This window comes from Lupinus angustifolius, chromosome LG20, assembly GCF_001865875.1.
Source record: "Lupinus angustifolius cultivar Tanjil chromosome LG20, LupAngTanjil_v1.0, whole genome shotgun sequence".
NCBI lineage: Eukaryota > Viridiplantae > Streptophyta > Magnoliopsida > Fabales > Fabaceae > Lupinus > Lupinus angustifolius.
Genome location: NC_032028.1, coordinates 7759436 through 7777089, shown reverse-complemented (window position 1 = coordinate 7777089; position 17654 = coordinate 7759436). Strand labels below are relative to the sequence as shown.

The window sequence follows — 17654 nt, the reverse complement described above, 5'->3', positions numbered from 1 at the left end:
CCCCATTCCTTTGACTTTGACTCGAAAAACAAGGTGGGAAAAGTTTATCTCCATTTCTTATCTTCTTTTTTTGCACCAATGTTCTCTTTCCTACACATTCAAGTTTCAACCATGATAAATGGCGTGTTTTTTTTTTTCCTTAACATTATTTTATCCCTATGTGTGAGATTCCTTGTTGTTATAACATCATTAGATAGGTATATGTATGGTAGGTGTTTTTTTGTGTAACTATAGTTATTCTTACATGGATCACCGGTACTCATTGATATCTTATATTATTTTAGGAAATATAGTTAATTAGGAACAGAGGGACATAGTTTTTTTTGGGAAATAAGATCCTTCTCTCATACGTGTTATACAAGTAAACAAATACTTCTCTTGATATATGGTTGGTGAGAGTCATAAGTGGTGCTTATATCCAACAGGTGAAAAGAAAATAGCAAACCTATAAATAAAAAATGATAAAAGTTCATTCTTCTTCAAATTGTTTTGAATTGACTTCATAAGCAATTGTTCATATTCATTTTTATAAAGGGAAAAAAGATAAATGTACTGACTATCTAAGAGTTTTTTACATTGTCATTGTATTATTTATCATTTATTTTTTAATTATTATTGATTCTCAAATAAAAGTAATACAAATGAATAATTTATTATTCACTGGTTGTGTATAATTATTTTCACTGTGGAATAGATAATACACTCTTTAATAAAATCTAACTATACATGTAGCATTATATATGTATCATACTCCAAAACTATACATTTCTAGGTTGTAAATTTGTTGTATATCCTAAGTATGCTTTTAGAACGAAATCTATTTTTCTGGTGCAGTTTATTTCAAACTAATGCTTCATCTAGTGAAATGTGAGTTAATATTAAAATTTAAAGTAGTATTAATCCGCAACAACCATTAAGCAATGAGAAATAAGATCTCCGTGTACAATAATTCATATTGAGCCAAGTGGTCCAATTTGTAATCAATGACTCATTTGTTAGTTTTAAAATTAATTGTTTGATGCTGTTCTTTTCTGGCAACACCCTCCAACATGGGTTGCATATTTCAATCTGTGGATTTTACAACTTGTCTTTACTTAATAATTTTTTAATTTGTGACACAGTTTAGGATATTAGATTCTTTTCCGTATTATAGGATATTTGGTTTACACATATTTTTAAATAAATTAATAATATTTTAATTTAGACTTTTGATAACTTAATTTGAAATTACATTCTGCAGTAAATATGTTTTCTTACACAAACTACAACAATATAAATATTTTCCAAATAAATGAATACAATTAGCTTGATATAAGTTCCATGCAGTAGCTAAAAAATCAAAGGCCAGAGGTAAATGGCACAACCGCTGTAGGCAACCAAGTATGACCAGCAAGAAGGGCAGTAACTGTGAACTGAGATGCTTCAGCAGAGTTTTTTATTGCATGAAAACCTGGCCATTTTACTCTGTTCCTTGTAGATGAACCTGGCCCATAATTTTTATACTCTCCATAATATAATGTATCTTGAGCAAAGTCACTATCACCCCATTGAGACCAACCCAATGGATTCACCAAAGTGTCCATGAAAGTTTTCATTACCATTACTCTAGAGTATTGTTGCCATGGCCTACCCAAAAAGGTTCTGTATTTATCAACAAATGGCTTAAGGTCTTGTGCAGCTTTTATTTGACAATTGTGGATTGAAATTCCAGAGTTTTGAAATGGATCTCCTCTACCTTGTGCTGTAATCATGTTATCTTGGCCATCTAAAGGCTTTCTTGCAAAAATGTTACAATTTTGGAACACTACTGCAGCATTGCCAAAGATGAAATCCACTGTGCCATAGATGTAGCATTGCCTATAAAATTGACGTTGGGCATGAGCCATTAGGGTGTCTTGGTAGCCTGCTATGGCGCACCGATAAAAAACAGAGAGATCAGAGGCCGACCGGAGCGCCACGGCTTGACCCTTGTGAGGTCCAGCAGTGTTTTGGAAGGTAATGTCACGTGCTATGAAATGAAGGCCATCTATGCCTGCTGTTGCTGAACTATAAGTAGTGAATCCATCTTTAACACTTAAGTGACTTGTTATTATAGTCTTTGCCATTCCATCACCAATAAGCATTATGTTATCATTGTTTTTCTTCACCTCAATGTTCTCTGCATAGACACCTTTTTTCACATGTATGATATACCTTCTCTTTGTTTTTCTATTTGATGCTGAATTGAGAGCTTCTTGGACAGTTTTGAAATGTCCTGAACCATCTTTTGCAACAACAAGATGTGCCTTTATTGAAGACTTAGACTGCAAAAGCTTTCTGTCATGCCTAGAAAACCAACTTGGAAATGCTTCTTTTGTTTCTGCTTTGTGATTATCTCCATTCTGTTTCATGAAATCCATGTTTATGGCTAAGCTGTTCCTTATCATCTTAGTAACATTGTTGCTCAATTTTGACACCTTGAAATCTTCAACACTGAGATCTGTGGCCCCAGTTTGACAAGTTTGGATATTTGTAAGAGTAGTGCTGAGCCAAGTTTGTGTATCAACTGGTGAACAAGTTTTCTTCACATGCAGGCCTTCAAGGGTACGATTGAGATGAAAAATGGTGTTCTCATAGAGCTTCAAACAATCATTATGTACTGCTTTATGCTTCTTAGTCACCAAGTTTTGTTCAAAATCTTGTGCTTCACTTTGCATGATAACAACTTGCTTCAAGACTAATTTAACAAGCATTGCCCTGAACTCAGATTTGTGTTTGATATTAGAAAAGTGGTTGATTTGACTAATGTAATGTTTGCATGGCTTAGGGTGTGGGGTTAGATTGCACCACCAATCTATGTTGCTGTTGGAGGATGGTGTGATTCTTGATGAAGCTATTGAGAAAACTGAAAACAATAAGAGTGTAATGAAAATCTTTACCATGATTGATATTTCTAGTGAAAGAATAAGATAAGGGAAATAATAAGAGTTTGTTTGTTCCACCAATGTATGATGATGTTTTTTGTTCTAAGGTTTTGTGAGCTTAGCACATATATATATGTCTTAGGTTGAGTGTGGAGGCCGAAAACGTGTTGCTAAATGGACATGGATAATGCACAATGACACATACACAAACAATGAATGCAATTGCAAGAAAGAATAGAAAAATTAAATTTCTTATAAATGCTTGAATTCATATTTACGCTTAATAGCTCATAGATTAGAAGTATAATAATTAATTATCACAAAAACAAATGTCTTGTTAACTTGGAAATGCAAATTCTTAAGCTTACTTGTCAATATAATGGTGACGACTGCAGATACAAAATAGAAGTATTATTTATCTAAAAAAGTATAGTTGAGTTGGAATGAAGTTGTATGCTTATTCCATATACATGCATAATGCTACAAAATATTTTTTTTATATATTATCCTTTCTTAAGCAGACTTATTCTAAATAAAAAAAAAATAGTAGGGAAAATGTCAATGACTTTGACAAGAAGCACAACAATAGATTTAAATATGAGATAAGTGAGACAAAAACATATATCAATAAAAAAAATATAAAATTATATCTTTTGTATGCATCTTTATTTTATTTTTAGAAACTATAGGTACTTCATTTATTCTTTGTTATGATTTACATGTAAAGATTTGATTTATCCCTAAGCAATGGAAAATTATTTGTGCTTTCAATTTATTAATATTTTTATCTAAGTCAAAATGATTTGAATTTAAATTTGTCATATTAAAAAGTATATTTGATATTATTTATTATTTATATTACATTTTGGATTTGGATTTATGCCCAATTTACTATTTAGAATTTATATTATCAAATTCATGACTTTATATTTCCAAATCAAGTCAACTCTAATCTCACTTCTACTTGCTCATTCTTAGTACTAATTTTCGTTTTTCTCATTGTTTGTTCTCTACTCTTGTTGTTGTGCTTTCAATATGAAGTTCGTTTATTTCTTTTTGTACTTATGTTTGATATTTTATTTTCTATTGAATTTTAATGTTTTATCACCTAATTATGCGACTTTATGATATTCATCACTATAGGATCATTTCTTACTTTTGTTGGATTGCTAATAAAAGCTTGATTGATTTGTAAACAATACTAAACTGAAACGTTCATGAATCTACACCAGGGAAGGTTTAAAACATTGAAAATAAAAGAGATGAGTAAGAGAAAGTAGTTTTTAATAAGAGAAAAGGTACATGCTGAGCCCACAAGTAAAAAAAGATAAAGTGTGCCAATTCATCCATAAGGAAAGTACTGTACCCTGTGATTATATCCTGTTTTGGTAAATGTTTATGTTGTCATATGACTTCACTGTTTGTTCAGTTCAGTTACTCCAACAGTTCTATGACAATGCATTAAAATTATTAAAATCTAACTCTGAAATTTTAATCTTATCCGATCGCAAACAACATCTTTATTTTTATTTTGGTCTTATACATAATTTTATAATTTATTATATCTTTCTATAAAATAAGAATAACATTTATCTTTTCTCACAATGATAAACATCATTTTTTATTCTATTTGGATCTCACAACCTACTTCATTCTTAATCAAACATCCATCCTCTTCTTTCTCTCTTTATTTTTATTTAAGAATGTCATAGGCTATCTAGACAAAACAATTAAAATGATTGACATCAGCTTGGAATCTTGAAAGTAATTTTTTTAACTGCTATACTAATTAATGAATATATACCTTTCTCAGATTTCACTAACTCTAGCGATCGTGTATTAAGTTGTCTTTTTTATACTAATTAATGGCTACTTGTTTATTTTTCTCAAAACAATAAAAGTATTAATAAAAGACTTCTTAAAAGGTAGAAAATATCACTCTGATCCCCTTTCATGCAAGTAAATTCTTAAAAGAAAATAGAGTACATTAATAGCATAACATTACTAGAGTAAATATTTCTTACAAGGCCAATCCGCAACTAATGCAAGCACATCAAAGTAGTGTGAGAGATAATATATAAAATCATAAGTTGCTGAACAAAATGACCAAATAGAAGTGATTAATTACATTACTTCTCTAATTTTTTCTATCAACATAAGATTAATGACATTAGCTGTGTTTTTTCTCTTTTTCCCATCTGACCTATGCAAAAGTTATAGAAAGCTAAACTTTACAACCAGACTTATAACTCACTATGATATATGTTTCAAACAAAAACAAAAAAGAATCAGAATGTAGCAAAATTGACTATCTAAAGGGTTCAATGGGAGAACATTCTTCAAGAAAAGCCGCAGCCTGAAAGCATTCAGCAGCTTCCGGCGACGATATCCCGAAATCATCTTTGTATAACAATCCAAGATTGTACCAAGTAGATGGGTTTGTTCTGTCAAGCCATAGTGCATCAGTGAGAAGGCTTCTAACAATTGAAGATGATTGACAACCAAGATGTCTCATAACACCAGCAGTGCATATCAAACTTGGGACATGGTTGGGATCAATATCTAATGCTTTTCTAAATGATTTCATAGCTTCTTGATGAAGTCCTCTGGCTTCAAAAAGTAGGCCTGCAAAAATTATAAATCAACTTTGATCTATGAAGAATGTAAGTAATTAACTTCCTCAACAAAATGTTGCTGAAGGACTTGAAGAATGTGTGGATGTAAATCATATTAAGCTTCAACAAAACTAAGATTCTATTTCTCTTGCAGCCTGTAGAACCTATCGAATATATAGAACCTATCGAGATTGAATGATGAGTTAGGAAGCGAAAGAAGATAAGCAATATACCTGTGGAATGCCATCTAGAAGCAGAATAGGGATTAATGGCTTGAGATTTTGAAAGACAAACTTCGGCATCCTGCCACTGTGATAATGCTATGTACACGTTGGCTAAATCGTGCCAAATTTCCATTTCCAGTCTTCTGTCGCAGTTTCCCTTATTCTGTACAAATGAGAAGTCAGAAAAAAATAATGTATTCTGCATATGATAGGATAGAATTAATGTGAAGCTTATAAGAAGTGAATAAGCAATTATCAGCTCAAACGATTAATGATGTTCGAAGTGGTTAATCAGTGATTACTTATTGACTAAATTGTTCCTAAAGTGGAAAGTTTTTAGACAGATCTGAAGTATATGTAAATGATGCATACCTTCAGAACCTTACTTGAAATAACTGAATTTTTTTTCTGTACTTGAAGAACAGCAAGAAGAAAAGTATATGTCTCAATTGCATTCTTTAATTTTCCCTGCGCGATACGTAGTTTAGCTTTAGTTCTCAACAACACTCCTTGTTCCCATTTTCCACTTTGATCTATAGCAGCATCAATAACAATCTCTGCATCTACAAAATTCTTTTGAGCCGATAAAATCCGTGCCAGTAGTATATATCCGGTAATACCTTCGAGGGCAACCAGTTTCTTTGCATGATAAAAAGCAATGCTCAACTTCCTCTGCTCAGCATATTCTAAACAAAGATTAAGGACAATGTATGGATCACTTTCCCTCATCATTCTCTCAGCAGTTTCTAGAGCATTGAGTGCTTCAGACTGCATCAAAACCTTCTCTGATTCAAAACCAATTAACCTCGATTTTGAGGACAGTAGAACACCTAGTATGCAATTTGCAATAGCTAACATCTGCATGCATTTTCCATGCAATTGAGAAATGACTTTGATAGCATATTTGATTCCATCTTCAACACAAACCATGTTGTCTCCACAAATTTTTGAAGCTAGAAGTAATTCTTGTATGGTGTCCGAGTTCTCTCTATTATTCAAAAAGTTCCTCAAAAGATCCAAAGCAATCATATGATTACCTTCTCCACAGTAACAAAGAGCTAGTGTATAATATTTGTCTTTTCTCTCCATTGCTTCTGGAAGCAATTCCTCTATATGTTTAGCCAGAGTCATGAATTCACCCGAAACACTTAGAGCAAAAGAAAGGTGATCAATTATTGAAGGGTCCCAAACAATGCTTCCAAGAGCAGATTTTCTTAGCAGAATCAGAAGCAGAAGAACAGCTTCTTCTATATTGTTTATTGGAACATACGAACCATCCAAGTGAGAGCGTAGAGATGGAGGGCATGCTTCGCAACCACCGTACAAAAGAAACAAAGCAAAGTCCTTTTGTATTCTTGAAATGGTTTCAGTGTCAAGATTCCAGTGATAAAGCAGTGAACGCCTATATGACGCGATGACATCTTGAGGAGAACCAGCAAGTTTCCACAACTCTGGAAGCAGTTCTACCGCATTTGTTACAGTCTCGTGTAATTTACTGTCTGAAACAAAGTTTTCAGGCAAACCTTCTGGCAATGCTGATTCAACAGTGTCTAGAATAGTTTTGCATGATTGAGCAGAACCTGAGAATTCATAAATCAATTGACAGATAACCCATACACTGCAAATTAAATGAGTTTACTTTGTATTATTCGGAATGTTTAAGAATCTATGCAGAAATCACAGGTTTTCAAGATAAGGCGCGAGGTAACTAAGATGATATATGCATGAAAAAGATTAAATAAGCATAAGAAACTAGATAAAAGAATCACCTTGAAACCATCCAAGAGTCTGCAATGATTTTGCCTTGAGAAAAACAGCTTCAAGAAGTAAACTAACAGCATGAATTGACATAGGAGGCATTGCATCACTTTGGGAAAGGAATCTATTGGATGCATGTCTTCTAGATATGGAAAATTTCATCTTCGGAATAACAGCATCAATATCTATTCCTTCAAATACATGAAGTGCAGCTTCAATGTTACCTTTCTGATACTCCAGTCTTCCTAATAGTGCTCTAGCTTCCTATGAGGAAAAGGTCATTTAGCTTAATCTTATAATGATGAGACATCACATACTTTTATTAAAAAATATGTCATACTTCACCCTATGATAGAAGCATAAAAAGCCTAATAAAAGGGATAAATAGGAAATTTTGAAAGCAAAAAAGATACAAGTTACCTAAATTACATAGACCAAAAGTTCAGTTTTAGGGTCAAGCACCAAAAGCATAAGCTGTAAGTGAGGATGCTCTTAAGAGTTTCATAACATCACTTGGTTGGGATGTTAAGTTCATGAATCTTAACATGATGCTAACCCGATTTCGCTAACATAGTAAATGTATGCAACCAATATTGCGCAAAACAAAGTTTTCATCTGACCTCGTAGTTTAAATAACCACTTTCGCGAAGAGACGATTCTGCTTCTTCAATGTTTCTATTTTCCACCTTTGTTTCTGTTTCACCAGGATGGGAGGAATAACCACCACTCGCCGAGTAGTCTTTGGTTGCCAATGACTCTGATGAAGAACTTATATCATCAATAACCTTAAACTGTTCCATGGAAGAACATATACACTTACTCATCTTTCTCAGCTTCCCTCTAATGCTAAATTTCCTCTTACTTATCCAACTTTTAGCTCTCATTCTGTAACATACCACTTGAAACTTTCCTGAAATGTCATTAACATAAAACACAGAGCATAAGAATAAGCACTTCAAGTTATCACTTTAGATCCTCGCATAAGCAATACATACTCTTCTAACTGGCATACATATTTAACATATGAAAATGGCCGTATAAAAACATGTGCATTTCTTAGTCCAAGTGTCCAACTATAGCAACTTCTTAACATTACTTTTTGTGCACTGGTTTACTTTGAAGTACATAACACAATTCCAAGTATACAATCATAAATTCTTTCAGAACTGAGAACCTCAACTTGGATATCAACAAAAGTAAGAAGCAACCAAATTTTTTTTTAAAATAAAATAATCAAAAGCATTGAAAATATACCCATATAAAGTGAATGCAATAGGGAGTAATGTAAAAGGAAAAGAAGATTATTTGCTAACCTATAGTTGAAGAGTAGAAAATTCCTTATCAGCATCATAACTAGATAGAAGCATAAGAGAGATAAAAAATAATAATAATAATAATAGAGAAAGTAGCTTTTGAATAACATAAAAGGTGCAAGCTGAGCCCACAAGACAAAAGACAACAAGTCTGAAACTCCAACATAATGAAAGTTCCCCCATGATTTTCTCATGGTAAACAAGAATCCAAAGCTTCAGATACTTTTCCACAACATTTTTGTCTGTTTTGGTAATAATTTGCAACATTGTCACATGACTTGACTGCTTATTCAGTTCAAAGTGTTTTAACATTAGTATAGCAACTCCAACAGCTCTTTGACAGTGCATTAAATTATGAGAGGTTAATAATTTGGACCTACCAATATGAGTGGCCTTAATCTGTTCACTAAGATAAGGAGTAAGGACTATATCTTAACGAAGACCCTGGTTAAATAAGACTATTAGTGCATGTTATTCCCACCATTTTAATATTGTTGTTCTTGTTTAACTTTTTTTCTTATATATTAAACATGGGGAGTGGAAGAGAATAGGTGAACATAGGTCAGCTAAGGTTGGCCGTAGATGTTGGTCGGGTTACTTTTTTAATCCGAATTCGGTTCTAGACTTAAAGTAATTCGACTACAGATATTGACTGGGTCACCATTCGAAGTATAATCAGACCCTTGACATGATTAAATATAATGTGTACCTCATTTAGATAAAGTTTTCTTGATATTACTTATTATTATTAATATGTGATTTGATATATAAAATGATATATGTATATATTTTTAATCAAGTAAAAAATTATATAATTAATTATTGTTTTGACTAATGAGATATCAGGGTGAGTGGCTAGGATCCGGTCTTGCTCACCCCCATGGTCGGTCGAACAGAATGAGCGGCTAGGATCTGGTCCTGCTTATCCCTACAATGTGGAGGGTTTTATGGTATTTTGACATGCATGAGAAAAAGATGTATATATCGTAAGAGTTTTTCATTGTCATCATTACTGCATCGTGCACAATTCATATTTAATTATTATTAGCTTATTTTTAAATATGAGTAATATAAAAATGATAGATAAATGTAGTGATTATATATAAATTTAGTATAGATCTGTATTGTAAAATAAAACTACCATGGAAACAAGATAGTAGCAATAACAGTTAATCGATTAACTATATAGTTAATCGATTAACTATATAGTTAATCGGTTTATTGGGTAAATGTTAATCGATTAACACTACAGTTAATTAACTGGTTAGAAAATCAAGTGAAGCATTGGTTGAACAATTCTTGTAATTGGCACATTTTACAGGTTTACACATTTAATGCATGTTGAAATTGTTTTACAACATATGTTTATTAGTTTGTTATGAGAATTAGTTAGAGTCGATTTTCCATTTAGTTATTTTTCTATTTTTACAAGGCAATGTACTTCAATATATATAGTATTTATAACTTTTTTTTTGTAAATCAATCAATTTTGATAAATTAAGGAGAATAAGTTTTATTTTCATTTCGTAATAATGTTATACTAATATATTCATCTCAAGTATAGTGATTATATATAAATTTAGCATAGATCTTAGCTAGGAATAATGTTTATTACCTGCATCAAACATGAGACTAACCCATTTTCAAGTACATCAAACATGAGACTAACCCATTCTCAAGTACATCAAATATGAGACTAATCCATTCTCAAGTACATCAAACATAATCGTTTCCTAGGAATAATATTTCATAACTTGAAACAAATTGTCGGCAAGTACTTCTTCTGTCGTAAGTGCCACCGACCTGATATAACTTGTTAACTTATTTTTCCTCACTCTTATATATTATTAATAACTAAGATTCCTCCTTTATTTTTTCGTTTTATGCACGGACGAACGTATGCCAGTGCAGAGAGGACACTGCACAGGTTCGTAGTTGACGTGGTAATTATTTTACTTCATAAGTTAATTTTATTTTCACACTTTTATTCTTATGTAAAAAAATCCAATCCCTCATAAGATGTTCATTCTTATTTTTATTAATTGTTACACTCAACATACAAATTTGTTTAATATTTTGTTATCCATTATTTTATTATCTTATCATAATTATTAATATAAGATATGGGAAGTTCAAATCCTACATTTCATTTTTGTTTGAAACTCAAATAAGTAAAATAAAATAAAATGTATCAACCAACAAGTGTTGGTCTAGTCTTGTTCCATCCCCAAGATATCAAATGTTCAATTCCTGAGAGCGACAACTATATACTCTAAAAGAGATTAAATTTTTATCCAAAAAATAAGGGATTCTCTTTTTTTGACAAAAATAGATAGAATTTTATCATCTCATATAATTTGGGTATCTGAAAAATTATCATATATAACATAAAACTTCTCCACATATTCTTTCTAATCAAGCGTTTGAACTCTACAACAGAATCTCCATAAGAGGTAATAAGATTTAAAATGAGATTTTCTTCATTAGTACCAAACAATAAAATGTATTTCAAGTTTTCACAATTTCTAGGATTTTTCTTTGTTGAGATGTTAATTGTTGATTATTTTATATAATTAATATTTTCTTCATAATTTGTTTTAAATTTTCATTTTCATTTAAATTTTGACATATTAATATAATTTATTTTCTTATAAGAAATATTAGCCTCATTTTTTTCACATATGACCTATAAAATATAAAGATGAGATGTTTTTATTAAAATAGTTGAATGAGATATACACCAAAAATAAAATAAAAACTACCCAGAAATTATAGAATATATCTATTTCATTCAACCTTAATAGAAAAGGAATTACATTTTTATAAATATTATGGCAACATTAACAAAGATTAATTCTTTGTCAAGTACATTAAAGTATAGTATGAAAAATACTATAATCACCACTCATAGGTTTCATGCATGCAACGTTGGAGATGTTTAGTGGTGCCCAATTCCACCTCCAACTCCACCACCAGCTCCTCCACCAAATCCGCCTCCCGCTCCTCCTCCAAATCCGCCACCACTACCTCCTCCAAAACCACCACCAGAACCTCCTCCTACACCACCACCGGAACCACCACCACCACCAAAACCTCCACCTTGGCCAATTCCTCCTCCAATACCACCACCCTTTCCAAAACCCCCACCAATACCACCACCCTTTCCAAAACCCCCACCAATACCACCACCGTGACCGCCTCCAATGCCACCACCAAAACCTCCACCCTTTCCAAATCCCCCACCAACTCCACCTCCATGACCGCCTCCAAGTCCTCCCCCTTTACCAATTCCACCACCAATGCCGCCGCCCTTTCCAATGCCACCACCAAAGCCTCCACCACCACCCTTACCTATACCACCACCAAGCCCGCCACCCTTTCCAAAGCCACCACCATGACCACCTCCTAGACCAGCACCCTTTCCAATGCCACCACCAACACCACCGCCATGGCCACCACCAAGCCCACCACCCTTTCCAAAGCCACCACCAATACCACCTCCATGTCCACCTCCTAGCCCGCCACCTTTTCCAAAGCCACCGCCAACACCACCTCCATGCCCCCCTCCTAGCCCACCACCCTTTCCAAAGCCACCGCCAATACCACCTCCATGGCCACCTCCTAGCCCACCACCCTTTCCAATACCACCGCCAACACCACCTCCATGCCCCCCTCCTAGCCCACCACCCTTTCCAAAGCCACCACCAACACCACCTCCATGGCCACCTCCTAGCCCACCACCCTTTCCAATACCACCGCCAATACCCCCTCCATGGCCGCCTCCTAGCCCACCACCCTTTCCAAAGCCGCCACCAGCACCACCTCCAAGCCCTCCACCTTTTCCTATACCACCACCAAGCCCTCCTCCTTTACCAAATCCACCACCAGCACCTCCACCCAATCCTCCTCCTCCACCAGCACCACCACCAAGTCCTCCTCCACCTCCAGCACCCCCACCTGCTCCGCCACCAAACCCTCCTCCAGCACCTCCACCGCCTCCAAATCCGCCTCCTCCCCCAAACCCACCACCCGATCCTCCACCAAACCCACCACCCGATCCTCCACCAAACCCACCTCCATTCCCAAACCCTAAGTTCTTTTCTTCATCATTTTTCACACTCCTGGCAACAACATTGGCTACAAAAACATGAGCACAAAACAATAACAACAAAGCTACGCTTTTGTTCCTCCCCAATACCATCTTTATACTATATCAACTCTCTGACACACTTCAATTTTCTTTGGTGAAGTGTTCAAAGCATCAAAAGGTTTTTATAAGCCATGATATCCTAAGCAAGTTCCTCTACCTCTTTAAATGATCTCAACTACTATCTGCTTCTCACATTTAATGTACACACTGATATCCCACAATTATTCACCAAGGTTTGGTGCACCTATTTTCCACACACAAAATAAAAAACAAAAAACTTTGTAGTACTGCTTCTGCTGGCACATAGTTAATTCATTCTCATGAGGAGAATTGACCTCTTTAACTTTCTCCCATTGGCCAAACTTGCATAATCTACAACTGTTGGGTTGTCTGTTCCGCAATTTCTATTTCTATCATATGCATGTCTCTATATCGATCAGTGTATTTTTGTTCTTGTTAATTTCCCATTTCATGGGTTCCTTATTATATACAAGTATGCCCTATATGTTATGACGGTGGTCTGAATTAAAAAGCATAGCATTGAATTTTCTTTAATTTCTACAAAATTAAAGTAGAGAGACATACACAAATTATGTGAGTGATGCTATCTAAACAGTGTTTTATTAGAAATTGTAAAAGAAACAATAAAAGTTTAAATAAGTAAATAAAGCATCAATTGTTTTCTTAACAAGTGAGTTTAAAATATTTGTTGAAGAAACCTCCCTCTCTCTATATATTATATGTGTGGTGAGTATGTAGGGTGATTCTAGACTGCAGGTTAAAAAGAAAGGTTTAGTTGACAGTTAATACTGATATCCACAAATATAAAAAAATATCTAGCTTAAATATGTTTAGTCCATATATAAAATAAGGTCTTTGATTTTGTGTTAGTTCTTGTGAAATTTTTTGGGTACAATATTTTGATTTCTTATAGGCTTTCACGTCACTAGGGATGACAATATATTTGGCAAATTTACACAACTAGTGTATTTTAATTTATATTATGGTTCTAGTGTAATTTTTTAAAATATTACTAGAATAATGCACTTTTTATTGAACTCGTAAATAATATGCATGAGACTTTTTTCCTCTTAAAATCGTGGGCAACATCCACAATTTCACTTTCTCTCTCTTAAAGTTCTGGATAATATCCACAACTTCACTTTTTCCATTTTCTCTCTGCTAAAGTTGTGGATAGTATCCATAACTTTTTTTTTCTCTCCCCTAAAATAATGGACGGGGTCTAGGATTTTCACCTCTTGTTTTTTTCTCTCTCCTAAAATTGTGTTCCTAGTCCACTAGTCCTCATTTTTGCCTTAATCTACTTGGGTTTACTTATTGCTTATAGGGATTTTTTATGAGTTTTTAGGATTTCATGAGTTTTATTAATTTAGCATTTGTTATTCATATTTTATTTTTATTTCATTATTATTGATATGATTAATATTAATTAGATAAAAAGAATGACATGAAAAAACATTTATATTAAAAACATAAATATTACAAACACTGAAATTAGAAACATAGAAATTAGAAATTGGAAATATCTAAATTGTATGAACCCTCCCAGACACTATAAGTTTTGCTCATTGCTTCGCAGTCTAAGCTTTACTATAAGTTACAGTATACCCAAAATGACTTACAACTTCTTTCACAAGTGTCTTAATTGGACAAACAAGTATGTGTTCCATTAATTTTTTTTATTTCACAAAAATCACGTTTTACACTTAAAGATGCATGAACTCGTCATTCACATGCTGCACCAAAATATTTGCAGTGACAAACATATCTATATGACCTAGACTCTTTAACAATATAGTCAAATGAGTTATGAATATGAAATTGTTTAATTGCACCTATTGTTGTTTCTTTATACTCAAATTGCATCCCAACAACTAAATCATATTCATAAAGTAGTTGATCATGCTCGATAGTCACGACCAGCCTGAGAATTAGTATCACGAAAAAAACATGACGAAGTAACATATGCTATGTTACCGTCTGCTTCACTACTACCAATCTCAACGTCGTTCTCCTCCTCATTACCATCACCACATAACTCAATATCATCCTCATCACTGAAATCACTAAGAGTATCTCTTATGATAGTCATCTACATCAAAGAAAAAAATTATAAATATCATTGTATTCAGAATAATAGTAATAATAATAATATTTGTACTTATGGAAGTAATATAGTTACCTTGAAGATAAGCAAGGAAGCAACAAATGATTAGGAAGAAGGAACTAAGATTATGAGAAAATAATAAGGAAGAGTGAATGTTGTAGTGTATTTTCTAATTCTAGTGGGGAGTGATATATATAGGGTTTCTAGTATATAGTACTCGTGTATAGTCTTCACTACAACACACAACTCAAGTTTTACAACCACAATTTTAGAGGAGAGAAAATTAAAAAAGTGAAGTTGTGGATACCATTCATAACTTTAGGGGAAAGAAAATGGAAAAGTGAAGTTGTGGATACCATTCACAACTTTAGGAGAGAGAAAATGTGAAATTGTGGATAGTGTCCACGATTTTAAGAGGAAAAAAATTCTTGTGTGTACGAGTTCAATGAAAAGTGCACTATCCTCATAATATTTTAAAAAGTTACACCAAAACCTTAATAAATAAGTCAAAACACACTAGTCGTGTAAATTTTCCCAATGTTTGGATAGATTCAAGTAATTGCATTATTCAAACTCATAGACTATTTTTGGGATCTAGATACACCTCAAAACTGCACAGGTACCCATTGGTCTACTATCCACAAGTCCTTGGGTATGCATCGGATCCACAGGTACCCATAAATTCAGAAAATATTTTAAAATTGAAAACAACTTATATATTTATACATGTGTTTCTTTTAATCATATTATTTTAGACAATCAAAAAATGAATAAAAATAATAATGATAATTATAAAACATAATTAAAGTACAAGTAAACAACTTTAAATTGTCACTTAAATATATATATATATATATATATATATATATATATATATATATATATATATATTTACTAAAAGGCATAATTTAAAATAAGATAATAAAATATATCAAATGTCTAATATCTCTCTATCAACATAATATTGTTTCAGAATTATACATTAACAAATATAATATCAATCGTTTAGAATATAAGATCATAATTATGACGGGAAATACATTTAGTTATTATTATGTATATATATATATAGGAATTACACGTTTGAGTACCTATAAATATGGATACATATGGATTTTGGTATCTCATTACTTAAATTTGAACCCGTTCACTATTTGGTTTTAAAATCTTTGATCCCAACTATCGGTGGGTTCAATAAGACCAAAATTCTCCATGTTGTAGATACTACTCGTTAATACTATCAGATCTAGACATTCATTAATTGTTAATACTATCAGATCTAGACACCCATTAATTGTCATCCTTACATGTGTGTTTTTGGCGGGGATTTGATCTCAATAATGCGGTGATATTATAGATTTGGTCAAAGCTTAATAGACACTCCTAATGATGATAGGAACTAAAATAAAAATAAGAGAAAAAAAATGAATATACTCTATGAATTTTATAGATTGTTATTGTGTTATTCATCATTCATATTTAATCATTATTTATTTTTCAAAAAATGTAATCCAAATGAATGATACATAATATAATGAATAAATATAAATCTTTAATTACATTAACAATGTATAAATATTACACTAACAAACAAACTAGAGACAGACTTAGACAAGAATTTACAAGGAGCAAAACTCTTTACAACAAATTTTAAGACTAAATATTTTGTGTTCCATGATTGAGCAACTATATTTTTTATTTGTATTATTTGAAAAATTATACTTTAACAATTTCTCTTATAATAATTTAAAATATTACCTCTCTTTTCTTTTCATTTTTTACATGTATATAAAAGATAAAATGATAAATAATATGTCTTGGACTTTTCTTAAACTTCTATGTTGGAAAAGAATGATAGAAAGAAAACAGGTGGAACCCTTATTCGTTTTCATAACATGTAAAACTATTTGAAAAGATATAAGTTAGTGGTTCTAATCGTTGGGATATAACGTGTGTCCAAGAACCAATTTATCATGTTTATAATAATAAAGTTATATGTATTATCATATTAATATTAAATTCATTATTTATCAAAATAATTAATGTAACAACGCGAATTTTACGATTTTGAATTATAAGATTTTACTAATGTTTTTATTAATTATATATTCGAAAATGAATTTCTGGGAATTTTCGGTAAAGAATTCGGTAAGGAATTAGACAAAACTCTAGTTGAGTTTTATTCTTGAAATTTTATTTCCAATTTTGTGGTAAATTTTGGTAATTTTTGGAGACAATTGGTTCTGGACAACTGTCGGGGCCGAATCCGCCCGGTACGGCTCAAAAAGTGTCTTTTTGAGTTCCGTAACTCGGAGTCGAATTCTGATCCCGCCGTTGAATTCGTAATTTAATTTTGAGTCAATATAGACCATGAATACACCCATACCTACTTTCTAAATATTTTTCATTTGGAATTCCGAAATCCGAAATTCTAATCGGATATTAGGATCAGGCGATTTATAATACCCGATCGAGTATTGGACGATAATACTCGGACATGGTTATCTCACGTGTCCACGAGGTGATCATTTCGCATTGGGATGAGAGATTTGACTTCCATAAA

General features: G+C 32.6%; 3 protein-coding genes across 7 annotated transcripts; all 3 read right to left on the bottom strand.

Annotated features, from left to right (window-relative positions):
• On the bottom strand, positions 1249–2991 carry LOC109336096 (probable pectinesterase/pectinesterase inhibitor 33). Its single transcript, XM_019572479.1, has one exon. The coding sequence runs from the start codon at positions 2919–2921 to the stop codon at positions 1338–1340; it is 1584 nt and encodes a 527-aa protein (XP_019428024.1). The 5' UTR covers positions 2922–2991; the 3' UTR covers positions 1249–1337.
• Positions 4951–9194, bottom strand: LOC109336095. Of its 4 annotated transcripts, XM_019572477.1 has the most exons (7): positions 8597–8642; positions 8121–8410; positions 7512–7764; positions 7266–7322; positions 6115–7193; positions 5752–5905; positions 4951–5528 (listed from the first exon to the last, which is right to left on the bottom strand). In XM_019572477.1, the coding sequence occupies exons 1-7, from the start codon at positions 8625–8627 to the stop codon at positions 5212–5214; spliced, it is 2181 nt and encodes a 726-aa protein (XP_019428022.1). In that variant the 5' UTR covers positions 8628–8642; the 3' UTR covers positions 4951–5211. The 4 variants fall into 4 exon arrangements, with proteins under 4 accessions (XP_019428022.1, XP_019428021.1, XP_019428019.1 ...); XM_019572476.1 differs by lacking the exon at positions 8597–8642 and adding an exon at positions 8814–9194 and having other exon boundaries at positions 6115–7322; XM_019572474.1 differs by having other exon boundaries at positions 6115–7322.
• LOC109336549 (glycine-rich cell wall structural protein-like) lies at positions 11576–13125 on the bottom strand. Of its 2 annotated transcripts, XM_019573219.1 has the most exons (3): positions 12606–13125; positions 12354–12551; positions 11576–12203 (listed from the first exon to the last, which is right to left on the bottom strand). In XM_019573219.1, the coding sequence occupies exons 1-3, from the start codon at positions 13012–13014 to the stop codon at positions 11752–11754; spliced, it is 1059 nt and encodes a 352-aa protein (XP_019428764.1). In that variant the 5' UTR covers positions 13015–13125; the 3' UTR covers positions 11576–11751. The 2 variants fall into 2 exon arrangements, with proteins under 2 accessions (XP_019428764.1, XP_019428763.1); XM_019573218.1 differs by having other exon boundaries at positions 12354–13110.

Excerpts from the sequence above, each read along its gene's own strand:
- LOC109336095 (XM_019572474.1), bottom strand. The coding sequence starts at position 8,627 with ATGTACTTCAAAGTAAACCAGTGCACAAAAA. Across the intron at positions 7,765-8,120 it reads GTGGTTATTTAAACTACGAG|GAAGCTAGAGCACTATTAGG; the intron begins GTCAGATGAAAA and ends TTTTCCTCATAG. Across the intron at positions 5,906-6,114 it reads TTTCAAGTAAGGTTCTGAAG|AATAAGGGAAACTGCGACAG; the intron begins GTATGCATCATT and ends TCATTTGTACAG.
- LOC109336549 (XM_019573218.1), bottom strand. The coding sequence starts at position 13,014 with ATGGTATTGGGGAGGAACAAAAGCGTAGCTTTGTTGTTATTGTTTTGT. Across the intron at positions 12,204-12,353 it reads GCATGGAGGTGGTGTTGGCG|GTGGCTTTGGAAAGGGTGGC; the intron begins GTGGCTTTGGAA and ends GTGGTCATGGTG.
- LOC109336096 (XM_019572479.1), bottom strand. The coding sequence starts at position 2,921 with ATGGTAAAGATTTTCATTACACTCTTATTGTTTTCAGTTTTCTCAATA.